The sequence below is a fragment of the Micromesistius poutassou genome (genome assembly GCF_964030765.1).
Source record: "Micromesistius poutassou genome assembly, chromosome: 7".
Lineage (NCBI taxonomy): Eukaryota > Metazoa > Chordata > Actinopteri > Gadiformes > Gadidae > Micromesistius > Micromesistius poutassou.
The window spans coordinates 544,224-569,221 of record NC_140277.1 but is presented as its reverse complement, the minus strand read 5'-3'; the positions used below and the strand labels follow the sequence as shown (position 1 = coordinate 569,221).

Sequence of the window (24,998 nt, the reverse complement as noted above, 5' to 3'; positions counted from 1 at the left end):
GATATGTTCCTCCATGTCTTTTCCTATGTGTGTGTATGATGATGATGATGATGACTCTATACTGCAAACAAAATCTACCTCTGGGTACAAAATAAAGTAACTTGAACTTGACTTGTATTAATCTTTCTCTGCACAGAACATAGGCAATAACATTTATACATATGATCATTTGTGGCTCTTAAAAATATCATTGGGCACTTCTTTATCTCATAGCGTGTGAACTACCTGTATTGTTTGAAGAAAGCAGAACTGGATCAAGGACCTTTCCAAGAAGTTGTCTGAGATGAGTTGTCTGCTCTCAGTTTGTCAAATAGGTCCATCCAAAACTGGACCCATTCACTTCGCAAGGTCAGCCACTATTGTTCGATTCGCTGGTTTCCAGTGCTTGGACCAAAGGTTACACTGTCTGTTTCAGATTGGTTAGCAGGAAAAATCATAAACCGTTGCATTTCAGCCATATGGCCATTCTCTGTTCCTAAATCCAGTCTGAGTCTGGCAGGGCACTCACCAGCATTGATCACAGCATCCATAAAGTAGCCAGCGATGATCTTTGGGTCACTGTTTGTTTTATAAGCTTCAGTCATATCATCTTCCTGGAAAAACCGTCAATGCCTCCGCTGATAGCAATTCCAAATGGCTTAAGCTTGATGTAGCCATCAATGTGCCAAACATAGTTTGGACCACAGCTGTGGTAAACACGTCTTCGCAGTCTGTTTCTTGACCTCAGATCAACGCCTTCACCATCCAATAACCGTAGCAATATTCAAACTGTCTCTGTCAGTCACAATTCCATGTAACCAACATTTTTGATGCATCCACCTGTAACCATGGCACTGACCAGATGTTTCTAGTTGCTGTTCAATGAAGGTTGCCACGGATGCGCTCCCAGCCACTAGCCAGTGGCTGAGTGTTTCCATGCAAAAACACAAATTTATACTGTTTCGCCACACTATGAGAGCACGGTGGTGTCTCGTAAGGAACCAACTCGTGTTACATAGGTCTTGGAATGGTTTTCTGAATGTGTTTAGAGGCCCAAAAGCGGATAAAGAGCTTGCCCCCATAGGTTAGCGTTATAGCTATTCTGTAGCGCCTGGGTGTTACACCGAATTCTGCGACCCACCGAAAAGTGTGACCCTAGGGGGCGCTGCTGCACATTTTCTGAAACATGCATGAGTTTGAAGCGTAGACGGGCATGAAGTCGGTGTGCATTGTGGTAAAATTCAGCTCGTTTTACTTAAGATTTACAAATGGTCATATTCTCAAACGCTGTGTCCTTGGATCGTATGTATATTTCAAAAAGGTCTCCATCCCATAGATTTGAGATATCTATGAAACCAAACTGAGCAGGCTTAACACGTCCCAAGCAAACGGTCTGGGTCCTTTGGCTATGAATAGGCCTGGAAGAGAAAGGTGAGAGGGAGAACAGCATCCGCACGGAGCTCCTCCTTTACCGGGCTTGAGACTTCCTTCTGCCTTTTTCCATGACTGGTTCATTTGAGAGTGGGCGGCTGGCTGTGTGATGAAGCCATTAAGGGTTCAATACTGGCAGTCATTAATCAGAAGAAGCTCAAGAAGCACAGTGCTGGCTGAGGGAAACGGATACTGGAATCAATACGCCTTTGATTATCCTTGTTAGCCTTAGAATTTAGGTCAGGAGTGGTTATAAAAAAGGAGAACCCATGATCTACTGGCTCTCTGTGACTACAAATTAAGACTCTCCCCATCCATGTCCACGTCCAAGACAAGGCACATTATATACCAAATGAAATATGTTAAAAGAGCATTCTGGTAGTAGCATGCATGTCCTCTCTGACACATTTCTGAGTCAACCTGAATATTACAGTGCATTACATATTTGCGTATTGACAAAAGTGGGACTAGATGGAAATTATAAGGTAAATCAATTTAAACAAGCTCTGAATTTGGCATAGTCTGACTGCTATTTAGTTTTCTATTCTCCACCCGTCCACCAGATTCCCCTCACTTCCCAGATCCTGCCATTACCATCTGCAATCACTTCATTCCCCTCAACTGAGCTTCCCTGTCAATCTTCCCACCTGCACCTCATTCCCCCATTGGTTTATCCCAGTATACCAGTACACTTGCTTTGTTCCCTTGTCGTTTCATTATATTTGTCATGTCCCTCTGTCATTATTGTTGTACCCTTGTATTTAGACTTTTCATGGAAGGGATTTTTTTAACTTCTTTATTAAAGCGCTTTTGTTGCATTTCCTGAGTCCTTGTCTGCATTTGGATCCATTTGTATCACTCACACACTTTGGGTCCATTCTAACTTAAGGTAGGCCTAAGAGGCTATTGCAGTGACTGAATGTTGATGATAGAACTGATTGTTGCGCATAAGATGAGTGTGTGCGACTGTGCGTTGTGTCCTTTCCAGCTCTGCACTACTGCATGGTTAGCTGTGGTTGGTTGTGGTCTTAGTGAAGCAGCCTAGCCTTGGAGTTGGAGAAGTTGGAGTGATTGTGTACGTGCGTGCGAGAGCGAGAGAGAGCACACGCACTGTGGTGATGTTTGGCTCGTTGTGGGCTGTCAGCATCCGCCGGGTTGTGCTTTGTGTGTCAATGATGCACCGGTCTGATCGTGTGCTGGAGATGGATGGTTAAATAATGTCACATGATCGGTCGCACTGCAGGCTCTCATTTGCAAGTTCACTGATTGTGTGTCTGATAGGCAGTGTTGTGCATGAACTAGTTTAAAAGAACTAGTTCAAAAGAAGTAGTTCATTGAGGAAGTTCATTTTTCTATGAACTTTGAACTGAACTTGACATATTTTTAACTAAAGAACTTGAACTTGACCTAGTTCAGATTTTGTGACGTTCTGAATTGATGCTTAGGTCCAGATGACATGTTTATTAAATAGAGTTACTGCCTTAGTTGTGATGAATGAAACAGGTGTACAAATAATATTCACAGCAATTTGAGATTGTAGTGATGGGCAGCTGGTAATGGAGAGGATTCATTTTAAAAGATAAGCACAGAATACTCACTCCAACAGTTTTTCTTCGGTTTCTCAAAAAACTGTTAATGAAATGAACATGAACTAGTTCAAAACTGAATTGGTGAACAATGAACGTGAATTTATTCATTTTCTTTTGTATGAACTGAACTTTGAACTAGTTCATGTGAAGTGTGAACTTGCACAACACTGCTGATAGGCTATATACCTGGCATTTATTCAGTTGATTGCTCTTCTAAATGCGCCAGATTGGTGCCAATTATTGTCGTGTTTGCATTGTAATGCACATCTTTGCCTCTCCTTGTTATAAAACAACGTGCATCCAAACAACTTTAGCCAATGCAGCCTCCTATGTCACTTTACTATACTATAGCATATTGGTTTATCAAAGTGTGTGCGTGTGTGTGTGTTGTCATGTAGGCTATAGACTGATTGTCTTGGCTTGGAAAACTAATCGGAAATGTGTTTACAGCGTCGGGGGGAAGATTTAATTAGGGATTATCAGGGGGGAATTTCACAGGTGGGACTGGCAAGTTAGCCCATAGCTAGCATTATGCCTTCTATCTCTAGATCTGACTAATTACTGGTACGTATCTGAACTAACAACATAACCACTGTCACTAGATATAAAGAAAACGTTGACTTTCACTCAGTGCTATTCACTGACAGTAAAAAAAAAAAAGTGTTGTTTTTGTATGCGCTGCTGTTCATAGACTAGCTCCAGCGCTCGTTGCTGCGTTGCTAAATGATAGCAACTTCGGCAATTCCTCATTCCCCCTCTCACGTCTGACAGGTTCGAAATTATACGGTTGTGGGCCATCATACTTATAATGTGTGTTTCTTGCCACCTCTTCCTCATCCCAGACGCCCTAGTTCTAGTAGTAGGCTGAGGCTACCTTCACCACGTCTCCCCAACGTGACGTCATAGTTCTAGTACTGAGGCTACCTTCACCACGGCTCCCCAACGTGACGTCATAGTTCTAGTACTAGGCTGAGGCTACCTTCACCACGTCTCCCCAACGTGACGTCATCGCCGAGTTGCGGTAGAAAACACCCGTTACTACCAAAAACTGGACTTAACGCCATTTTATTAATAATATACTTATTTTGGGTGCTTTATGTACCCATTAATCGAACTTCCGGTTAACCTGCAACATGGGCTTTAACTTAGCCACTCCAAACCTAATATCTAAACTTAACCATTACCAAATACCTCAACTTAACCATCTCTAACCTAATACCTAAACATAACCCCCTCTAACCTAAAAACGACGGTCCTATCTGCGATCCTAGCAGTGCGGTCCAGCCTCTAGTATTGATGGAACATAATATTGACTTTAAAGTACACCGCCGCAATTCACACACTCTCCAGAAGACGCCGCAAATGTGCAGGTTAAAAAATAATGACATTTATAGCGGAATACACTATAATAATTTTAAGCAATTGCACATGGAGCAAAATAACTATATTTTGAATTTGGACAGAGCATGGTTTGTGTTGGAAGACCAAATTGAATACTCCTAAAGCGGACAGAGATTGTGGAGTAACAGCAGTGGAAAACTGATTGAATTTTTTACAATTCTCACTGAGGCTTTCAAATGTCTGTGCTGTGGAAGGATTTCCAAATGTAGAGCCGGAGTGTGGAGTTCAAAGACAAAATATTGAAATGCCATGCCATGCCGCCATGTACAGACATTTATTTTTCATCTGATCTTATTGCTTATTCTGTTTCATATTTTTTCTTTAATTAACACGTCAGACTAACTTTTAATCGTAGTGGTGACTACACCAGAGTCTGGTAATTGGGTGGCCATGGCAACCATTCATTAGCCTTTCTTCCCCCCTGGGTGATTTGGGAGAAAAGGTTCCCCTGTGGATGAGCAGAGACACGTGGACACATGACTACCAACATAGTCCAATCAGTTTAAAGGAGAGCAGCAGCCCCTGACTCCAGGTTGTGAATGCGGGGCAGTGCTGCCAACTGTAGGCCTACACGCCCCTATGACTGGGCTTCTATAAGCGTAGGACAGGTGCTCCTGCCCCCTCTAGGAGGAGCTGTGGCAGAGGGGAGCACCTTCAGACACTAATTCATTTCCCTCGGGTGCTGCGTCAAGCGCTCCTTTGTGCCGGCAGCCATTAGACAACAGTGCAGTACAATGTATGTGTATATATATATATGTATGTATATTTGATGTGTATATATACTGATCACTGGATAAGTATGCATTGCATTTACACTTTATATACTGTCCTTGCTAAATTTGCACAATACTGAATCCCAGACTTGACTGCTGTGTGTTGCCTGTGTGTCCTATGTGTATTGGTCACTGTTGATGTTTTAATGTATTTCTTGTGTGCTTTTACCTGTTAACCGGTCTGCAAACCAAGTTTCCCCTTGGGATAATAAAAACCTACTACTACTACTACTACTACTACTGTGGCATATGCTGTTACAGTTTATCCTCACTGTGGCATTTACTTTAGCATGTCTTTTAGTTTTCCCTAGCATTACTTCAGAACTACTTTATATTGTATTATATCTCTTCCTTCACTGATGCTGTGCTATGACACAATCATTTTGCCTATGGTGGATTAATAAAGTGTTATCTAATCTAATCTTATCTATCTTATCTTATCTAATCAGGCATGTCAAAGTCCTCATATCAAAGCTTAATCAGCAGGTGACCGGGTAACCATCTCAGTCACAGACAGGCTGTGCAATAGCATGTGTTTGACCTATGAGGAGTGCAAATCAGTCTAGAAGTGGTGTTGGGGTTTGGTTTGCCTTAAAAAGGTTCATGTAGTCTCGATTTATGTTTATCAAATGACAAAGACTTAACTTCACTGTATGCTAGTGCACTGTTCATAGAAAACCACATCTGAGGACTTCAATCAATCGGATGAAAAACAATCAGAGGAAATATTACAAAAAAGGCAAAATACACTTTATTGAGATAATCAAGTTATTCTACAGCATATAAAAAGCAATTACACGTGACATTGAACATCCATATATCTAACAAACAGTCACACTTTGGTAATCATCGCTCATTAGTGCAGTGGATGTTGATGTATTACACTAAACAACAACAGGCTTTAAATACAGAGTTGTGATACAGTTACAGATGCAGTGAGGAACGGTTGTGAACTAAACTATTGGGCGTTCCAAGGAGTCAAGGCTTCTGAATTCATGGCTAAATTGGTTCATGAAAAGGTTGTCAGGGAGGAATGGGAGACTTCCCACACATCCAATTTTCCAGGTTTCATTTTATAGACAGACAATTGGATATCCACAACTCTGACAATTTCCAAAAAGGTCTGGACAACACTATGGCCCAACATAGCCATCTACACTCACATCAAGTAAACACAAAGGGAACATGAAGAACAGAGCTTTGCACGTGTTGACCCTCGCCTTTAGACCTTGGATCTCAACCAAAAGCCTGCACTGGATGTCATGTACCAATCAACAGTAATATCGGCAGAACATTTGATAGAAACAAAATAAATAAATACTGTAGGTTTGCTGTAACATTCCTGGTCATTTCTGTGCCCCAACTGCTACGGAATCTGTGTGCTTGTCTATTAGAATGTGTGTGCGTGTGTGTTAGAATGTGTGTGTGTGTGTTAGAACGTGTTTGTGTGTTCAGAAAGAGGCCATGGATCACCAGTGGTGTAAAAAGGACCCTTAAAATGGCAAAGCAAAAGCAGCCATTTAAAACCCGTAAACAATTCAAGCTGCCACCAAGTGATGATATTGCTGAAAAAACGTTGGTTCTACCAAAGAAGCATCAAGCTATATAGAAAGACAGAACATACGTTTAAGTTGCTCAAATTATTTTCAACTCGACTTATCAGCTTTTATCACATTTATACTAAAATGTTCTTAGTATTTGTTGTAGTCTTGGCTGTCCTACATGATTGGGGTTAGAAAAGTTAACATAAATCAATGAAGTGTGTTAATGATTTGAAAGCACTTGTTATTTTTCCATCCTTCTACACCATCCAAATACAACTTAACCAATTATAATAACCCTGAGTTGGTATTTTGCTCTCCTGTCGGGGAAAGGACAAGATGATCACTTGGTCGGTAGGCAAAGGCACCAGAGGCATGAAGAAGGCTTCAAGGTGTTATATATAAAGCATGCTAAAAGACCAAGTGGTTGTTCACCACTTGATTACCAGCATCACACATGCAATAAGGCTATGGTGGTGTAGACCGGTTCACTGTTGCAGTTCACTAACCTGACCAGCAGGGGGTAGCATAACCGAGATCTATGGAAACTCGTCTTGCTACACACCTTTTCATTCCTAGTCAAGTTTGAAATGTCCACGTGTCAATGAGGGGGGGAAATACATCTCACAAATTGGATCAAAATACAGAAAAACTGACCAAAAGAAACACAAACAAAAATTAAAAGACTAAAATAATGAAGAAAACAAAGATATGGACAACTTGACACCAATGCCAATGGTCCTATCTTTTAATGGGGTTAGCTTTTAACACCAACGGAGTGGCGAAGAGGCAGAAAAAAAAATGGAACATCAAGGCCCTTTAATTATATATACAGCAATAAAGCTTTGCATTGATAGTAAAAATACAACCACTAGAATCAATACGACCATTGAAATTGTACAGCAACAGTAACTGGGACCTACAGGGACCTGACAGCACGTTGACAGCATTTGGATTTCTTTAGCTTTTCCCCGACGTCCAGACCAGCTGGACAGGGCTTCCCTGTTGCTTATCAAACACTAATCTCCACTCAGCCACTAAACCATACAAACGGACACCAAGAAAGGGAGCTGTGGACTTTTAGACCCAAAACTAATCTCTAATTTGGAACAAAGTGCAATTTGGTGTGACGCTGTACCTTTTTGGACTTTTGTATATAATCGCACAACTTTATTTTATTGAAATTAAAACATCCCAAGTAAAAATGTATATTTTGGTTAAGAAAATAAAAAAGTGTAAATGTTGAAGACGTACTGTTGTACAGTTCCTGAACTACAGCAGGGGGTGTGGAGGGCCAGGGGTGAGGCCTACTGGAGGCACTGGTAGATACTGGGAGTGTGGGGGGGGAGGGCCTGACTCTACAGGGAACTCTGAGGGTAGCCGGTGGAAAAAGCGGCCCACGTGTCTTCGACTGTTGACTCACTGCAAAAATATTCATGTTAACAAGTCACTGAGTCATACTCCAATAGGTGGGGATTCAGGTGAAATCAGTCAGTGATTTCACTTTCAAAGAAAGGACAATTTCTTGTTTGAATCACTTGCCTCTTTCAGTGGGTTTTCATTACTACCAAATAAACAGCAATTCTATTTGAGTTTTGCGCATTTTCTAGACAATGAAATAATGACCCATTTCGATTCTTCTCCTTGCAATGTTGGAGTGCATATATGTCATACAGTTCATAATTGTGCGACTACTCTGGAATCATTACGTATGTGGTAGCTGAGTACTTGAGGCCCGAGGCAGAGGGTTAGAGCAGCAGGCTTGAGGGAGGGCCCTAGTCGACCAGAGAGCTTAAAGCTTTAGATCTTCCTATAATACAGCATTGAGAGACACTAGAGGAGCCAGCACACACGTTAAAGCAACACAAAGGCCACGTCAAAAGTTGTGATATAAATATGTGCACACAAAGAACAACAATGTAACTTAGTACGAGTCAAGTCAAAATACTATGGCGGCCATTTCCTCAGAAGGAAGCCTTTGCTACCGATGCACCTTCCCCGTTCACGTTGAAGAGCTCAACGTCGTCGTCGTCGCCGCCGCCGCCGCCGCCGCCGCCGCCTCGGGTGACCCCCTGCTGTTCATGACGGTTATCCTGTGACGACGCAACACCGGCCGTCTCCAGGTCCTCGTCGTCAAACAACATCGGCCCAGGACCGTTCAAAGAACAGCGAGTTCACATCGGTGGCCACAGTCTTTTGGTGGCCACAGTTTTTTTTTTGCCAAGTCCAGCAATTTGTGAGCAAACAATCACCACAAAGCAAACACAAAGCAGTCTTGACCCTGTTTACGCCGGGAACCGCCGCCGCCGCCGCCGCCGACGCCGCCGCCGACGCCCCCGACGTCTTACTGGCAGTTGAGCTGAGGGTCACTGAGCCAGGCCCAGATCTGGATCATCTCCTGAGGGGTTCGCGGGTGAACCAGCATCAGACTCTTGTAGGCGCAGGGGTTGGCGCGGTACTTCTCCTCGATGTCAAAGGTCCGGAAGCCCTTGTGCTTCTCCGGGGCCAGCCCCAGCTTGCGGAGGCACATCCCCGTGTACACGTCGTCGATGGGGTAGAGCGCCACGCGCCTCGAGACGTTGTGCAGGCGAGCCGCCAGGTCGCCCGAGTACAGGTAGCCGCCGCCGCCGGCGTACGGCGGGTACACGCCCACGTACATGCTCTCGGGGATGAAATACTTGACCTTCTTGTCGCGGTGGGGCCCGGCGTTGGTGATCACGTCCCCGACAAACAGGTCCTTGGCTTTGGGGGCGGCGAGGCCGCCGAGGAACTGGAGGATGCTGTAGGTGTTCACGAAGACGTCGTCGTCGCCCTTGAAGATGTACCGGGCACCGGCGCAGCGGGCCTCGATCCAGCCCAGGAACAGCACCTCTTTGACGGTCAGGTTGAAGAAAGAGTCGCGGTAGTCCCACTGGACGATGTCGCGGTGGCGCGAGCTCTCGTAGCGCAGCATGTCCGACAGGTCCGGGTGGTGGTCCATGTCCGAGGTGTTGCCCAGCAGGAAGACCGTCCGCACCGTCCGGTTGGCCAGGACCCCCGACCGGCCCCAGGACTCGCGGATGGCCTGGCGCCGGTCAAAATGCGGCGCCAACGATTTGACGGCGAGCAGCAGGAACGGGGGGTCGGCGCACAGATCGGGTTGGTCCACCAGCAGGGGGTAGGAGCGGCAGCGCATGTAGACGAGGAAGTCCTTGAAGCGGCCAGGTAGGGAGTTGTAGTCTTTCACCTGCGTGGTGACCTTGAAATCGGCGCGGCACGGGTCAGAGCTCAGGGACGTGTCGTTCAGCCAATGGGGCAGGTCTTCAGTGCTACAGTTGGCGGTCAGGATGGGGTTGTTCTGGAGGTCCAGAACCTGCTGCTGGAGGTTCCAGTAAGCCTGGTTCGGGACCACCTTGGACCAGAAGGGTTTCGTCGGCAGGTGGACCTTGCTTAGGTCACCCTTGTCCTGGCCGTTGTTTCGGGAGATCAGAATGAAGATGAAAAGGTTCACCATTACCACGGTCACCAGAACCTTCATCCTCCTCCACAACAGTGCCATAGCCACGCCCTGGGAAAGGGACAGAAAAAAAAAGAGAGAGCGAGAGGGGGAGGGGGTGACGGAAAGAAAGAGAGGGAAACAGAACAAACTGATGAGTGGCAGAACATTATTCCCATCATCCTTTCCATTATTTCAATTTCTTTCCAACTATTAAATCATTGATGTCTACACTATTACACAAATACATGTGTTTGATGTATAGTGTATAAAGTAGTGCCCTTACATGCCCATGCCACAAGCTGGGAGATCCTACTGCTGAAAGTTTAATTATTCAAGCTAATAGCAATACTTCATCATCTACATCTACTGCTTTTAAAATCTCATAGTTTTCAAATTCCCGCTGAAACTGTGGGTTCACTGGCTCTTCAAACTGTTATGGTATTCCTAAGCACTCCTATCAATACTCAGTATCGGGTACTTCTGTCAGAAAAAAGGGGAATCAGTGCATCCCTATTGGGTAGGATTTGAAATGCCTATAAATTACAATATGAACCTTTGGGAAACCCTAACCCTAATTAAAAATAGGTACATTTTATACAATTTGGACGCATGCTTGTACAATGTATCAGGACTCAAAACTAAAAACCCTGTATGCGTTTGCCTTTGTGGGTGTTTTTGTGGCTGTGTAAGTAAGTTTTGGCTTAGATCAAAGCTTACAGTACAAGAAAATATATATGTTTTGAACTTCAAGGAGTACTGCTTTACAGGCAAAGCAAAGTATGTTCAGTATACTGTGTCCTCCCAATTACTCAAAGCTTAGTTGTTTACAGAAGCTGATCACTAACTGATGATAACGGAAGGCCAAAACCAGCAAAAAATCACAAGTTTTAAGTAGCATCATAGTTCAACACTACCGACATATGACTGAAGAAAGGGAAGTTACTTTGTGATTGCCCAATACTCAACCAGCTTAGCACCATGAAGAACTAGAACTCAACATAAAGGAGAACGAGGGAGAAAGACAGAGGCAGGGAGAAGATATTAAGACAGAAAAATAGGGAGCTAGACTAGAACAGAGAACAGAGAACAATCTAGTTATTCACCAGGTGTCTTTTGTAGCCTCAGGTTTCTCTTTGGCAGACTTCAGTGCAGGCTGATAACAACCCTCTCATTTAAGGTTTAGTTCCATCCACTTTCGTGTGCATTTTCCATTCCATTCTCTTTTTTCTATAATTTGTCCTTTCTTTGTCTGTTTTGCTTCCCAAAATATATAAACAATATATACTTCTCTATACTGCATGCCGGGTGATTTCCCTTCCTGGCTAGGTTTTCTCATCTAGCCTAATCGGACAAATTTCACTCTCACTCAATCCATTATAACATCTATCTTAAATTGACCTCACATCCTTCACTCTAATCTTGTTTTCCAGTTTTACCTGACTATTTTAGTTATGACTGCGGACCCTGACAACAAATAGTACCCCTGTGGGCCTTGTCCTGACTTTCTGACCCCCCCCCCCCATCCACATACATACACTTTATTCATCAGGATTGGGTGAAGGATCCGAAACAAGAAGGACCCAGCTGTGTGTGTGTGTCGCGGCGTCCATGAGCAAGGCATCTTACCAACGAGTGCTTTGAATGACGACAGGTTAGAACTGCGCTAAAGAAATGCAGCCCATTAACCCTTTTCAAGTGATTTTTGTTTGTTTTATGAAAAAACATCTGCATAGTTCTTCCGAAATGGCCTGTGAACTATAGAAAACCCTGGTTCTAATAATGACGGCCCGAGGACTGTGAATGAGAGCCTAGGACAGGCCACGGGGCTATTGTGCTTTGTGTCCCCGCATACACATTCTCTTGTGCACCGCGCCGCACTCCACTCGGGCTTACTCCATTGTCCAAACATCAATCCACGGTTTGTCTTCAACTTCCAGTTCGTGATCGACTTAACCCATGAACCCCCTAAACACACCCAAATCCCCCTGCTGGGCCCTTATCTCCGCCCACGACACTCGCCCCCATCCCCCTACCTCACACCACTCAATTATTAACCAACAGGTCACCTCCAGTCCAAAGCCAACACTTCAACCCCTGTTGCCATTAAGCACAAAGAAATGTTTCTTCATATTGTAGGACATAAAAGGTTTGACCAGAATGTCCCATTTAAACCTGATACATGCCTACAGCAAGCAGCGCGATATCAATTGAGAGTTAAATATTGACACATTTTAAAAAGAGAATATTAATAAAGGAGTGTATCAAAGTCCATGTCCTCCAATACATATCGAGCAGTGCTATCCGATACTCCTTTATTGTCACCACAAATGTCTTTGCAAAACGGTTGATTCAGTGTTGAGTGGCTAGTTCATGCTGAAACCTCCTCTCATCTTTTCTTCTCTCCCTCCTTCCCGTTTCTCCCTCTAGGAATCAGGTTACCGTTGTGCGGCCTCTGAGCCGCGCCCTGGCCACACAGCCTCCCAGTGTACTCCATCTCTCTGCCACCCGCCTTCTGCTCATTTAATAACGCTCTCCCATGCCCCCTCTCGTCACAATCATACTCAATCTCAATGCAGATCCAACATGATTAAAATCCTGAATAACCAGATTATTAAAACAGCGTCATTCTAAAAAACACACCGTTCTGCACGGCTGGGATGAGCACATAAACATACAATTAAACCTTCCACTCTTCTCTCAGAAAACAGAGTAGTGGTTGAGAGTAGCGGGGGAACCAGGGGAAAGAAGCAGAACCACATGTCGACAAGCCCGCTGCTCTTAAACTACTAATTAGCGATCAAGGGGTTGACGATAAAAACATGGCTGGGTGTGCAAGCTGAAGTGCATGGGAGAGTGTCTCTGGCACTGTGGAAGAAACTCACGTTGTAAGCAACGCGCGTACCTTCCATCTTTTGGTCCGACTGTACACCCCACGGACGCAAAGTGTTTAACAAAAGCTCTCGCTGCACAAGGGATCTGTTAGAGGCCAGGACATGCGTCGTGTGGTGTTCTTGTGTAGAGCCTGATTATCAATGACCCTCGCCAAGCACAACTCCTAAAACACCCCATCAACACAAGAGGGCCATTTTCCTTGTTGTTTTGGGGCTTATCTAATGGCAAAATAACCTTTCCTGTACAAATATCCACAAGGCTAATCAACACTATACATCTCTACTCACCATAGCCTCCTGACAGGCGTTGTTAAGTGGATTATGGATTTAAAGTATCCACAAGTCTTCCTGTCTTGTAATACACTCTGGATTGTCCCTGCAGTAGAATTAGAGGATCAGCGGTAAAGCCTCAATATCTCAAATAAAAGTCCTTGACTTCTGCCTTTTAATCTGGTAAAAGCACTAGGCCTCAGTGAATGCATTGGATCATACACAGAAAACAAAACATTTCATGCAACATTTGCTAAATCAAATTACAGGTCATGTGTCCTCCTGAATGTACAACGTACATTCGGCTACAATGTACATTCAGGAATGTACTCAACATTGCCCTTAAGCTACCAATGAATGGCAGCACTACCTACCTTGAGTGGTAGGGGTGTTTATCTAGTAAAATACTAAGTCAACACAAGCTAATCAGCAATAGCAATTCCAGTAACTGGTTCTTTATCAGACGTGGCTTTGTCCCCAAGGTTTCACTGTTTCAGTCACTCATTATATGTTGTAACGGTCAGGTCCGAAAACAATGAACACGTCAGATGAAGTCAGCCTAACGGGTCATGTGAACCTTTGATACAATCAAATATAAATAAATATGCATAGGCTGAGGTCACAGCTTATAAAATTAGAAATAAGTAGACAGTGTCTATTTGATCAGAGTGTTTTGTCCCTGATAGGTTTTTTTTGTTTTTTGTTTTTTTTAGGTTGCTGCAAGAGCTACAAGTTGAAGGATTTATCAAATGCCAGAGTGTCCGTGACGGCCTACTTTAGTCACGTCTACAGCTTCATTGCGCCTCAATGTGTGTTATTGTGTCGGCATGTGCGATATACCAGGATAATGGGGCCTTATTGAGCATGTGTGTTGAAAGAGGCTCTTCTATGTCCATGTTTGCTAGATGTGTGTGCATATGCACGTGCGTGTGTGTTTGTGTTTGTGTTTGTGTGTGTGTGAGAGATCTTACCTCTGATTGAGAGACCAGGCCTCCTGAGCTTGTCTTGTTGAGGTGTGCAGTGTGCACCTCTCTTACCCCATGCTGAGCTCCACCCCCATTGGGGAAAGCAGCCAATGAGAATCAAAGACGGGCATCAGGGCTGGGGAATGACAATGGATCCTAGAGAGAGAGAGGGAGGGAGGACACAGGGGAGAGAGGCATGAGCAAATGTGAATACTGAGGTTAACAGACACTAGACAATAACCCCATTAATGAAGTATAACGTGTTAAAACATGAAATATTCTGCCTTTTCTATTTGAAGTATTAATTGAAAACAATGCCCACACTCGGCAGCGGACAATGAAACACCTTTAAGTTTTACCATTTCAGTCCAAGACCTTCGTCAGTCTCATCTGTCTGAAGAGATCCGTCTGATTCAGGTCTTGCACTATCAAACTCAAGACACTACAGTGACTCGCACAAATGTGAGAATACTCCAATTTAATATTCTTCCATAGATTATACCATTTTAATATTTAAACCTCCCAGCCAAACCCCGGCCAGGCCTCCCATCTGGCTTTATGCTTTTGTCAATGCCTCTCTGTTGTAGGGCTTCAGGAGCCATAGGCCAATCTAGGCAGGTGCCGGCAACATGGTTTGCAGATAGTACTAGTAGCATGCTGGATTTGCCTGTGCCTAACTCTGCCTAACTTTCTAACCGAAGTATAGTAGAACATCCGCAGCCTCCGCTCCCTGATTACCACCTCCACCTTTAAAGACATGCGTCTGCATTAAGGAGAGCAACCCCAAGCCTACTTTGACATTTACATTCAGTTGGCTTAAACGTGGTCCCCTCTGTCCCACTTGTTGGCCATTTCGTTCTGCAAGTTCTGCATTTTTTTGGTTTCAGGATTTATTTTGAGTCCAGCAACGTGATTCATACATTGCACCATTAAGCCCTCATCGTTTCAGGGAAACAAGGAAAATGACATTTTTTACACAATCAAAGCCACGCCTTGGAATTTTAATCACACAAGTCCATAGATCATTTGTATGAAACTGGTTTGAAGCTATGGAAGATGTGGAAGAATGGAAGAAGAAGAACATTTTTGAAGGTTTTCCAAAATTGTCACCATTCAGCAAAATACATTTTCAGCATGAGAAATAAGGCATGTACACCAGTTTTCAGATTGACGAAGTCTACACGCATGTAAAAAACATATATATATGTATATTTACACCATCAGCAAAGCAAATATGTGGCATATTCCTATAATAATCACGCCGGTGAAAAGACGAATGGAATACTCAACCTATAGCCACTCTAATCGGTCTAATCAAAGACTGTAAAAAAAAAAGTGCTACACAACATGGCACTTTATATATTGATTATATATATTCGAATACAGATATGTCACGTCATATTCAAATGCATATTCGAATATCGAATAGAAAGTGACAGCCCTAATGTGCACTGCAGCACGATACTAATGATCTCTCTGTAAAGGCAGATCGGAGACATTTGAGACATTTTAATCGTTCAATCTAATATCGTCATATCGCACACCCCTACTTACAACGCGAGTAGTGAGTCAGTCCGCTCTATCACCACGGACAACGCAGCACATTATTACATTAATTACATTAACGCCTTCGAAACGCGGCGTTAACGTAATATCCTTTTGTGCCTATTATTTATTTGGCAAGAAAGAAATGTTTAATAGTTGAATGCCCTCTAGTTGGCAGCACGTTAAATAGTGGCATTGGCCATGCATAAGCCTGTGTATACGGTGTAAAGGTACATAGTAAATATCAATAGGCCACATTTGAGCACCACAAAAATGTATTTCAAATAAAAGGAATGAAATTCAAATGGGATTTTAGAGGAAGATTGACAGTTGCAGTCACACTACTGATGTGACTGACAGCAGAGTTGGTTACACTGTCTATTCAGAAAACGGACGTCCTGATGGGAGAAAAAAGAGCCAGGAGAGGTCCAAGAGCCTATTGTCTCACCCAAGAATGGTCATAGGGTGTGGCATTTCTAACAAATGCATAGGGCTTGCTTTAGTGCTAGTGTTCTAGGGAGAATGGTAGTGTGATCCTGGTCAACCGTAACGCAATTGACGGTCCCTGAGCTGTGTACTCTGATTAACAGTCCCGGAGCGGGCAGAATAGGTAGAGGACAAGAATAACAACAATGAGAAGGAGAATACGTATGGAGCAATGTCCAAAACATGTAACAGACGCAGACCCCTCTATCTAAAGTCCAGTCTGCTCCCCTCGCTCTCTCTCTCTTGTCTCTAAACCATGGCACTGAAAGTTCCACCCCATCTCCCGCAAATATCGTCATTTGGAGCACACCATTCCCAGTGTTCCGTCTCGGGATGAGAACACCTTGGAACGAGGTTAGTAGGACTCCGAGCATGAGTGGCTCTGAAAGCAACTGATGCCCACCAAGCAATCCTACTGGATATTATAGTTCAGCTTTTAGAATTATGAAAATAACTAGACACATTTGTTTTTAACAAAAATAAACACTTTGTATAGGAAAAAAGAATTCGCCTAATTTATAAAAATCGTGATTCTGAAGATTGTTCCGACCTCTCCATCGTATGCGGACTCCTCCGGCTGCTCTGCCGGCGGAGGAGTCCGCATACGACCGAGAGGAACAATGGAGCGTCGGAGAAATGATATGGACCCGAAGTGAACTGACAGCTGTCTACTGAAAACATCTTTCTCGAATGCCGCCTGAGTATGTTGTTGCTGGTGATGTGACATAAAGAGGTCAACCGGTGGCTCTATTACCACTAGTTACTAGTTAGTATTACCACTAACTTCAAGCAAGGACCTCTGGCAACAGAGTTGTCTACTTACTTGCAGACTGTTGATGCAGAAAGTGAATCAGATCCATTGCTATGGTGGAAGAACCATGAGGAAATGTTCCAAAATGTAAGTCATTTGGCAAAGAAGTGCCTGTGTGTGCCGGCAACCAGTTCTCCATCCGAAAGAGTGTTTAGCACCAGTGGCAATGTAGTCACTTGTCACAGAGCATCTCTGGAACCAGAAGCCGTTGATAGGCTTGTGTTCTTAAAAAATTGATCGCTCTCTCTCTCTCTCTTGCCTCTAGCTCATTAATGATGACAGTTATAGCATTGTTCTATTGTGCTGAGATCATTGTGGTATGCCTGAGTGACGTTGCAGTCTGTCTGTCGGTGTCACTCACATGTTTTGATGGAAACCACCTGGGAAGTTAACCAAGAATGGTATATAGTCTGCAGGGATTGTAGTGAAAACAGTAATGCCGCTTTACCACCACCAGTACCAGCTCGACTCGCCTTTTTTGTGTTTCCATTGGCAAAAAAAGTACCTGGTACCTAGTACCGGGTACTTTTTTTTTGTACTACCTCCGTCGAGGTTCCAAGCGAGCGGAGTAGGTACTTTTGTGTGACGTAAACAGGCTGCTGGTAACTGATTGGCCAGTGGCTGTAAATGGGAATAATCACTCAAAGTTAAGTTGTGTCCGGCGTGGTTGGAGTCCACGGACCCGCTCCCGAGGGGGACACGGATCAGCATTTCGCGGCGTGTGTCGTTCCTTTCCCAGGGCTCGAGTTTTGCCTCCATCATCATCAGTCATTGCGCTTTTTATTTTATTTTATTTCCCATCATAACCTTTCCCGGGAATCAGGAAATAGTCTTGATCAGATTCAGATTTCCCGGGAATCGCGTCTACTGTGACTAAAACCTAATGACGACCCGCCCATGGTGGAGAGCTTCTTTTCTACGACCCGCCCACATTGAAGAGGTACTTTTTTAGATGGAAACGCGCCTGGAACCGAGTCGAGTCGAGGCGAGTTGAGTCGAGTCTAGCTGATACTGTCGGTGGAAAAGCGGCATAAAGGAGGTTTCAAAATATCAAGATATATATCGTATATCGTGAAATGGAGAAAATGTATCGGTATATTCATTTTTTCCCATATCGCACAGCCCTAACTGGAACACAAACATCATTACAACTGATGTTAGTGAAAATTAAATGAATGCCAGCTGCTCTGAATTACCAAGTCAACTTTAACAAGGGACATCCCTTTGTACAAATATGATCGGAAATTACATTTTGTTTGATTTGCATTAGTTATGTAAAAAGTGATTGTTGAAGAACATCAAATAATCGATCCGATGGAAATTCCCGCCAGGGATTCAAACTAGCCAAACGTCTGCTAAGTGACATAACAACCTGATGTTTGTGAATCGGAGTGAGGACGACTGCTCATCTGGCAATGAACCACATTCCTCTTATGAGTCATGTCCTGAAGAGGTGATCTGAGGAAGGGAACAAGAAATGTCATTCTGGCTACCGTATTTTAGTAATAAAGGGAGGACAAAAATGAATAGTGCCCATTGTAAAACATAGTGTGGACATGAACTGACCTGATGGTTCAGGGAGAGGGTTTACCGCAAATCAGTGGGCGAAGTTAATCATTAATGCGCCGACGGGAACGCTATGTGACACCTCTGGTAAACAGATAGTTAATCTTGTATGGTTACCCTCTACCTAAACACACACACACACACACACACACACACACACACACACACACACACACACACACACACACACACACACACACACACACACACACACACACACACACACACACACACACACACACACACACACACACACACCTCCATTGTGCTACAGAGCACATCATTTACCACATTAAGGGAACAGCTCTTTCTATAGATTGACTCATTTACCCCGGCAAGAAGTGTTTATGCTACAACAAGGTAGTTCATCTGCTCTGTGTGTCTTGTAACATGGACATGTATCCTTTCCACTTCACTCAGTGAACCCAGAACAAATATGAATACCAAATATGAAGACATATGAATGTTATTATGTATCAGTGTGATGTAGGCGTTACAGGGGCAGATCTAAACCCAGCAGGCTACTGCTCTTGCAGTGTCTTGTCATGCTGCTAAAATGCAAGATAAAATGCGTCACATCTGCGGAAGTGCACATTTCAAAGTGTGAACACTACCCGTGGGACAGGATAGCGCAGCAAGTGGAATGCTTCGTTCTGATGAGGCCTCTATATCAGTCAGCTAGTCAATCTTGACCCCAAAATGAACCCAGATACACCAAGGACAGAAATAGATAGGGGGCATAGTTGACCGACAGGACAAAGACAGGTTCAGAGAGGGGGGATTTCACAATAGTGTCTGGAACACTTTGGTTAAAAATGGAAGTGGTATTCAAGCACTGTTCAAACAACAAGGTTGAGTCAACTTTTCTCTGCTGTTTCTTTGGACAGGATAACGTTAACTTATGTTGCACAATTTTAAGCAGTGGTTGTGACAAAATGGACAAAAGCGGTTTGGAGATAAGTTTGAAGCCATGCCATCATGTGAACTGCAGGCATTTGCCAACCAAGGCAACAGCAACATGCGAGATTTCCCCACTGAATCAGACCATTTTTGGACCACACTGGGGATTAAAAACCTCCTAGTTAAAAATCAAAAGAACAGCAAGATAATGAAGAATGATAATTGACAGTAATAACCTTCCAATTAAAGCCTTAGTGGAAAAGTGAAGAGTCAGTCAATTCAAACACACAAGTTGGATGCTTCTTTGTATTCACATGCAACCTGGTATGGTACATTTAAAGAGGGCGTGATTGAAGGACAGTGGAAATAGAGGCGAAAGTGCCTGGTGTGTGATACAGGAAAGCACATGAGGTGAGTTGGTACCTGGATACCAAATATCTTAAGTACACACCACTATTCACACCAAGCCACGGAGATAAATTAACACATACAGATACAATCGTGCCTGTGTGTGCAATAGCATATGCTCATAATGACCAGTAAAGAGTTTCAGATTAATATTCCCTTTACAAATCCCAAATGGGTAAAAGCTGGGGCCATTGACCCAAGACAACTACCAAACTGAAAACATAGATCACTGGTATACAGTGTTAGACAGTCATCAAACATGTACATCACTGGTACATTTCCAGATAGATATGCCACTGAAATGAACAGAATACCACGCCCGGGCCATTATCTACATTGGTGTTGGTTTTAAAATGGTGATGGTTGGGTTGTGTGGAGGAGACAGTTGGAACCCAGGCATTCTCTTTTGGAATGAAGCTCAGGCTCTTAAAATTGTTTGTGCTTATCTCTGGACGACTGTTCCGGTCCACCATCCCATGAAAATATAATGGAATGGAAGTAATGGTTATCAACAAGAACACACACACACACACACACACACACACACACACACACACACACACACACACACACACACACACACACACACACACACACACACACACACACACACACACACACACACACACACACACACACACATACGTGGAATAACGGAAAGAGATTGAATTTGTGATTGAAGTACTTGGAAACGAATCACTCAAGGCGTTGTTCCCAGTGGCTCTTCAATAGGGCATTATCTCTAAAAGCAAGACATTAACTAGCATGCTGGCCTATGTCTGTCCAAAAAGCATTGTGGTCTGTTTGTTTCTGGAAGTTACTTGGGTGCTGATTTGCTGTTTTATAGCTCCAAAAGTAACTTAACCTTCAAAATATGGTAATGATTCAGGGCTGCATAGTACCGTACAGGAGCGGATTAGAACCCTGCCTAGTCTTTTTGATACAAAGGCCACAGCTCAGCCCGAAGACATGTTATGGCAAGCTGGACATGGCGGCTCAGGTTATTGTGAGAGTGGAATTAGCCGACCGTTTTGATGGAGAACACAGGGCCTCCGTGGGATGACAAAACACAAGAGACATCTGCTGGCAACCAGGGGTCAACCGCCAAAAGGCAGACTATTAGTCTACATGATGAAGGGACGGAAACAGGATGTTACTGTCTGTTGCTGCCCAGTAAATACAGTAAGGAGACACAGGCATAATGTGTGTTTAGGCACGAGGCAGCAGCAGATTCACAGACCCCGCGCGCAAGTCTCAAAATGAATAAGCCACACACACGCGCACACGCACACGCACACACACACACACACACACGACGGCTTAATCACCCAGGCTGGAAATTTAACTTGGGTCATGTCATGTTTTTGGAAATGCAGACGTGCGTACCCATGCTTGTAGTAGCTAGGGGAGCAGCGAACTGGTTTCACTTTCAACTGCACTATTAAACCGTCACGGTTTGGTAACCATTGACTGTATCACATCCTTTCAGAAAAAGTATCCAATGTATTTAATTATACTGAAGTTTTACTTTTTAATCCCAGTGTAAAATAGTATAGCGAATGGCTGGAAGGGGATTATGATGAAGTGGGTGTGTTTTGGAGACACATATTGGTAAATCACTCTTTCATAGAGTTGATGGCAAGTTGGTGGCCAAAACAAAACTCAATACAATTGAGTTTTGAGAATGGCAATGCAACTGCACACCTTCCTGTTGTCAAAAACAACCTAAAAATCACATCCCGCAGTGCAAGTTAACGTCTGCTTGTAGCGCCGACGTAGACTTCCAGCACCCTACCATGATGAGACCTTATCATTAATCATTGTATCCCTTGTGGTAACCGTCCTGCTTTAACAAGTAATAGTGCAAATGAAACAAGTAAGCAAGGATTAGTTGTAATTGTATATTCGGGGAAAGACATTATCAAAACAGTGACAAAATGTGCAATGCTAAACCAATTAAATGTCTGATACAACCAAACATATGCAGTACTGTCATGGTAGTAAAGGATGGCAAGTGACAAGTTGTTAGGCTAAGCTAAACAACAGGAACCATGGCTCCAAGTCTTGGCAAGGGGGGAGACGTTTGGCTGCATGTTCTCCTTGTGATAGATGTCTCTTTCTTAACACTATGAATTTGGTCTCATTCTTTGCACTTATAAGGATAAGTACCGCTTTCAAATGTTTTATTTTTATTTTTACTGGTTACAGGTTACTTTTGATGCAAATATTACTGCTAGATACATTTTATGACAAGGTTTTGGTGAGAGGAATAATGGAATGGTCTGTTTGCTGCTGCAATTAGATTACTATGCAGCTAAGCAAATATTATGCCCTTGCAATAAAGTTGACCAGACCTCCAAGATGCTTTAAAGAGTTGTGCTTTGCCAGGTAAAGGGTCCTGTTTGAAGCAAAAAAATATGGAATTGCTTTTCCGGGTATTGTTAAAGTTGCAATGTGTAAGATTTCATTAGCCGGAGCGATTGATTTAATTATGTCTTTATAAATCCTCCTTTGGTGGTTGAACCTCTAAATGATTCATCGAAGCACATCCACAAAAAAACCAACAGATTTACATCATGATCTGTGTGAAGATTAGTAGCTCCTCCCCATACAGTTAATTGGTTCCTTTAGGGCATGATGTTGATGTGATGTTTTAGTGGCAAGCAGCAAAGTAGCCTGAATACAGTGTTCATCATTCATCATTAAAGCCATCATTGCAGTTAGCCTCATCACCCTTATAAGCTTATGTGTAGTAGTTCTATTACAAACCACTGCGTGTTACTATACTATCAGCCGCATTGATCTGACTGGAAACGATGTGATAAGTAGGACAAGCGGATACAAGTGAACATAACATCAGTCTCCATTACACTTCTGACATGTTGTGCAGATTTTTTTTCATACCAAAACAATAAAACATACAAAAAAAATAATAAAACATACCAGGGAGGGCCGAAAGATAACTTGGGTAATCTTTAGGATTGAATGGCAATTGAATACATCTGACCAAGCAACAACTGCTGTTACATCAGTCATGAGGTCATGAGGCCATTTTATGTAAACATATAGAAGAAATATAGGTAGGCCTACAATAAAAGTAAAAAAAAAAAAAAAAAGCTATCAGTCATATCATCCATCTAAGTGTGTAATTTCGTGTCATTTCTTGAGATTCTTTTTATTTTCTTTATTTGAAATAGCTAAGCTGGCTTTAGGTTTACTAAATCCTGAGGCTGTGTAACCACACACAGTTTTGTGCTAATTGCTGTTACTCCACATACGACTTGATCAATATCAGAGCTTGTAATTTCAAATACAAATACTTTACTTACTCCAGGAGAAACTCCTTTAATCTAATATACAGTAGGCCTACTATACATCAATTCCAACACACACACACACACACACACACACACACACACACACACACACACACACACACACACACACACACACACACACACACACACACACACTTCTGCAACGATTGCAAAACTTGACAATACATAAGGATACAATCTGGTCCAATATTGTCAAACCAACACTGAGGTCGTTTGGAGTCAAGGTCTTCCCATGAACTTAATCTTCTGTACGTTTCATTATTTCAAGTGGACATCACATGAGGTTGTATTAACAACATGATGATGGGCAACGGCCTCATTTCTTTTGTACCACTATAAAAGGGAAAAAAATGAGAGTCCGTCTCTGCCCGCGTTGTAGGCCTACTGAAGGAGTTTGATCTTATCATATCACCAAAAGGCCTTATCACTCTGTTCCGACGTCTCACTCCTACCCACTGACTACAGCCACAACCGCCCTACTCAGTAGATAGGCTTTGAGAACCAGGCTTTGAGAACCAGGCATTGACCGCGAATTGTTCTAACGACGTTAAAACACTATATATACACAATTATATTAATTCAATAAAATGTAAATTCATTTTTAAAAAGTTGTTTCCGAGTTCCGAGTGGTCTTGAACGCAGCATCGCTGTATAGTTCAGACCATAACTTCATGAACACAGATCATAACTTCATGTTATATCTAGGTGAACACAGACCATAACTTAGTTATGTCGGTGAACACAGACCATAACTTCATTTATATCTCGGTGAACACATACCATAACTTCATGTTATATGTCGGTGAACACACACAGACCATAACTTCATTTATATCTCGGTATCACAGGCTCGGTTTCCTAGTAAGAACAGACTTGGGAGCGCCCTTAGTGGTTTACTTTTTCCTGCTCGGCTCATTCTAATAATAATTTACAAAAATTAACCATTGAATGTCTACGCACAAATGTGAAACTTTATAAAAGTGATTTAACCACTTTAAGAAAAATCTAGCGTACTTCGATGTTGCCAGCAATACATGAGGTTTAGTCATTAAGAACATACCTTTTGTGTCTTTTGTGAGCAGGTAGCGTGGATGCAACAAGCAATATATTCCTGGATCTCATGCGTCTCAAGAAAAGCCCGATATCGACTCAGTAGGACTCCGACTCGACCGCCACACTTAGTTTTCCTTTTAGTCTCGTAAGGAGCGCAGAGTAAAGCCTTCGGGGTGTCGCGATCTGCTAAATTCAGACATCATACAACATGTGAACCCGGCGAGATAGATACAATGTTTAGCCCAGCCTTGATTCTCGTGTGTGAGCCTGGCTATGATTGAACAGTTGCTCCTCCTGAACGGTGACGCAGCTTTGTTATTCAGAGACAGAACAGGGCGGGGCACTACCGCTCCGTTGCTGCTAAAGGGAACAGGTGGGAGCCTGTCCATACCTCGAAACCCACATCAGCAGGCGAACCCGTTCGGCACGTTCACCTGCTCCGTTTTACACGTTTCCCTACTCTTTGTTTGCGGTTATTTTTTTAACATTGGATAAACTAGGCTATATACACAGAAACTCACATGAGCCAATGTCTGCAAACAAAAGTCTCTCTCTCTCTCTCTCTCTCTCTCT

The 24,998-nt window shown here is 43.2% G+C and overlaps 1 protein-coding gene across 2 annotated transcripts; it reads right to left on the bottom strand.

The window, feature by feature from the left end:
* Nucleotides 1-8,167: 8,167 nt before the first annotated feature.
* On the bottom strand, nt 8,168-24,702 carry b3gnt2b (UDP-GlcNAc:betaGal beta-1,3-N-acetylglucosaminyltransferase 2b). 2 transcript variants are annotated; one of them, XM_084470858.1, is made up of 4 exons: nt 24,433-24,702; nt 14,325-14,474; nt 13,372-13,459; nt 8,168-10,261 (listed from the first exon to the last, which is right to left on the bottom strand). In XM_084470858.1, exons 3-4 carry the CDS (start codon nt 13,372-13,374, stop codon nt 9,059-9,061), a joined length of 1,206 nt encoding a protein of 401 aa, XP_084326984.1. In that variant the 5' UTR covers nt 13,375-13,459; nt 14,325-14,474; nt 24,433-24,702; the 3' UTR covers nt 8,168-9,058. The 2 variants fall into 2 exon arrangements, with proteins under 2 accessions (XP_084326984.1, XP_084326985.1); XM_084470859.1 differs by lacking the exon at nt 13,372-13,459.
* Between the last annotated feature and the right edge of the window lie 296 nt (nt 24,703-24,998).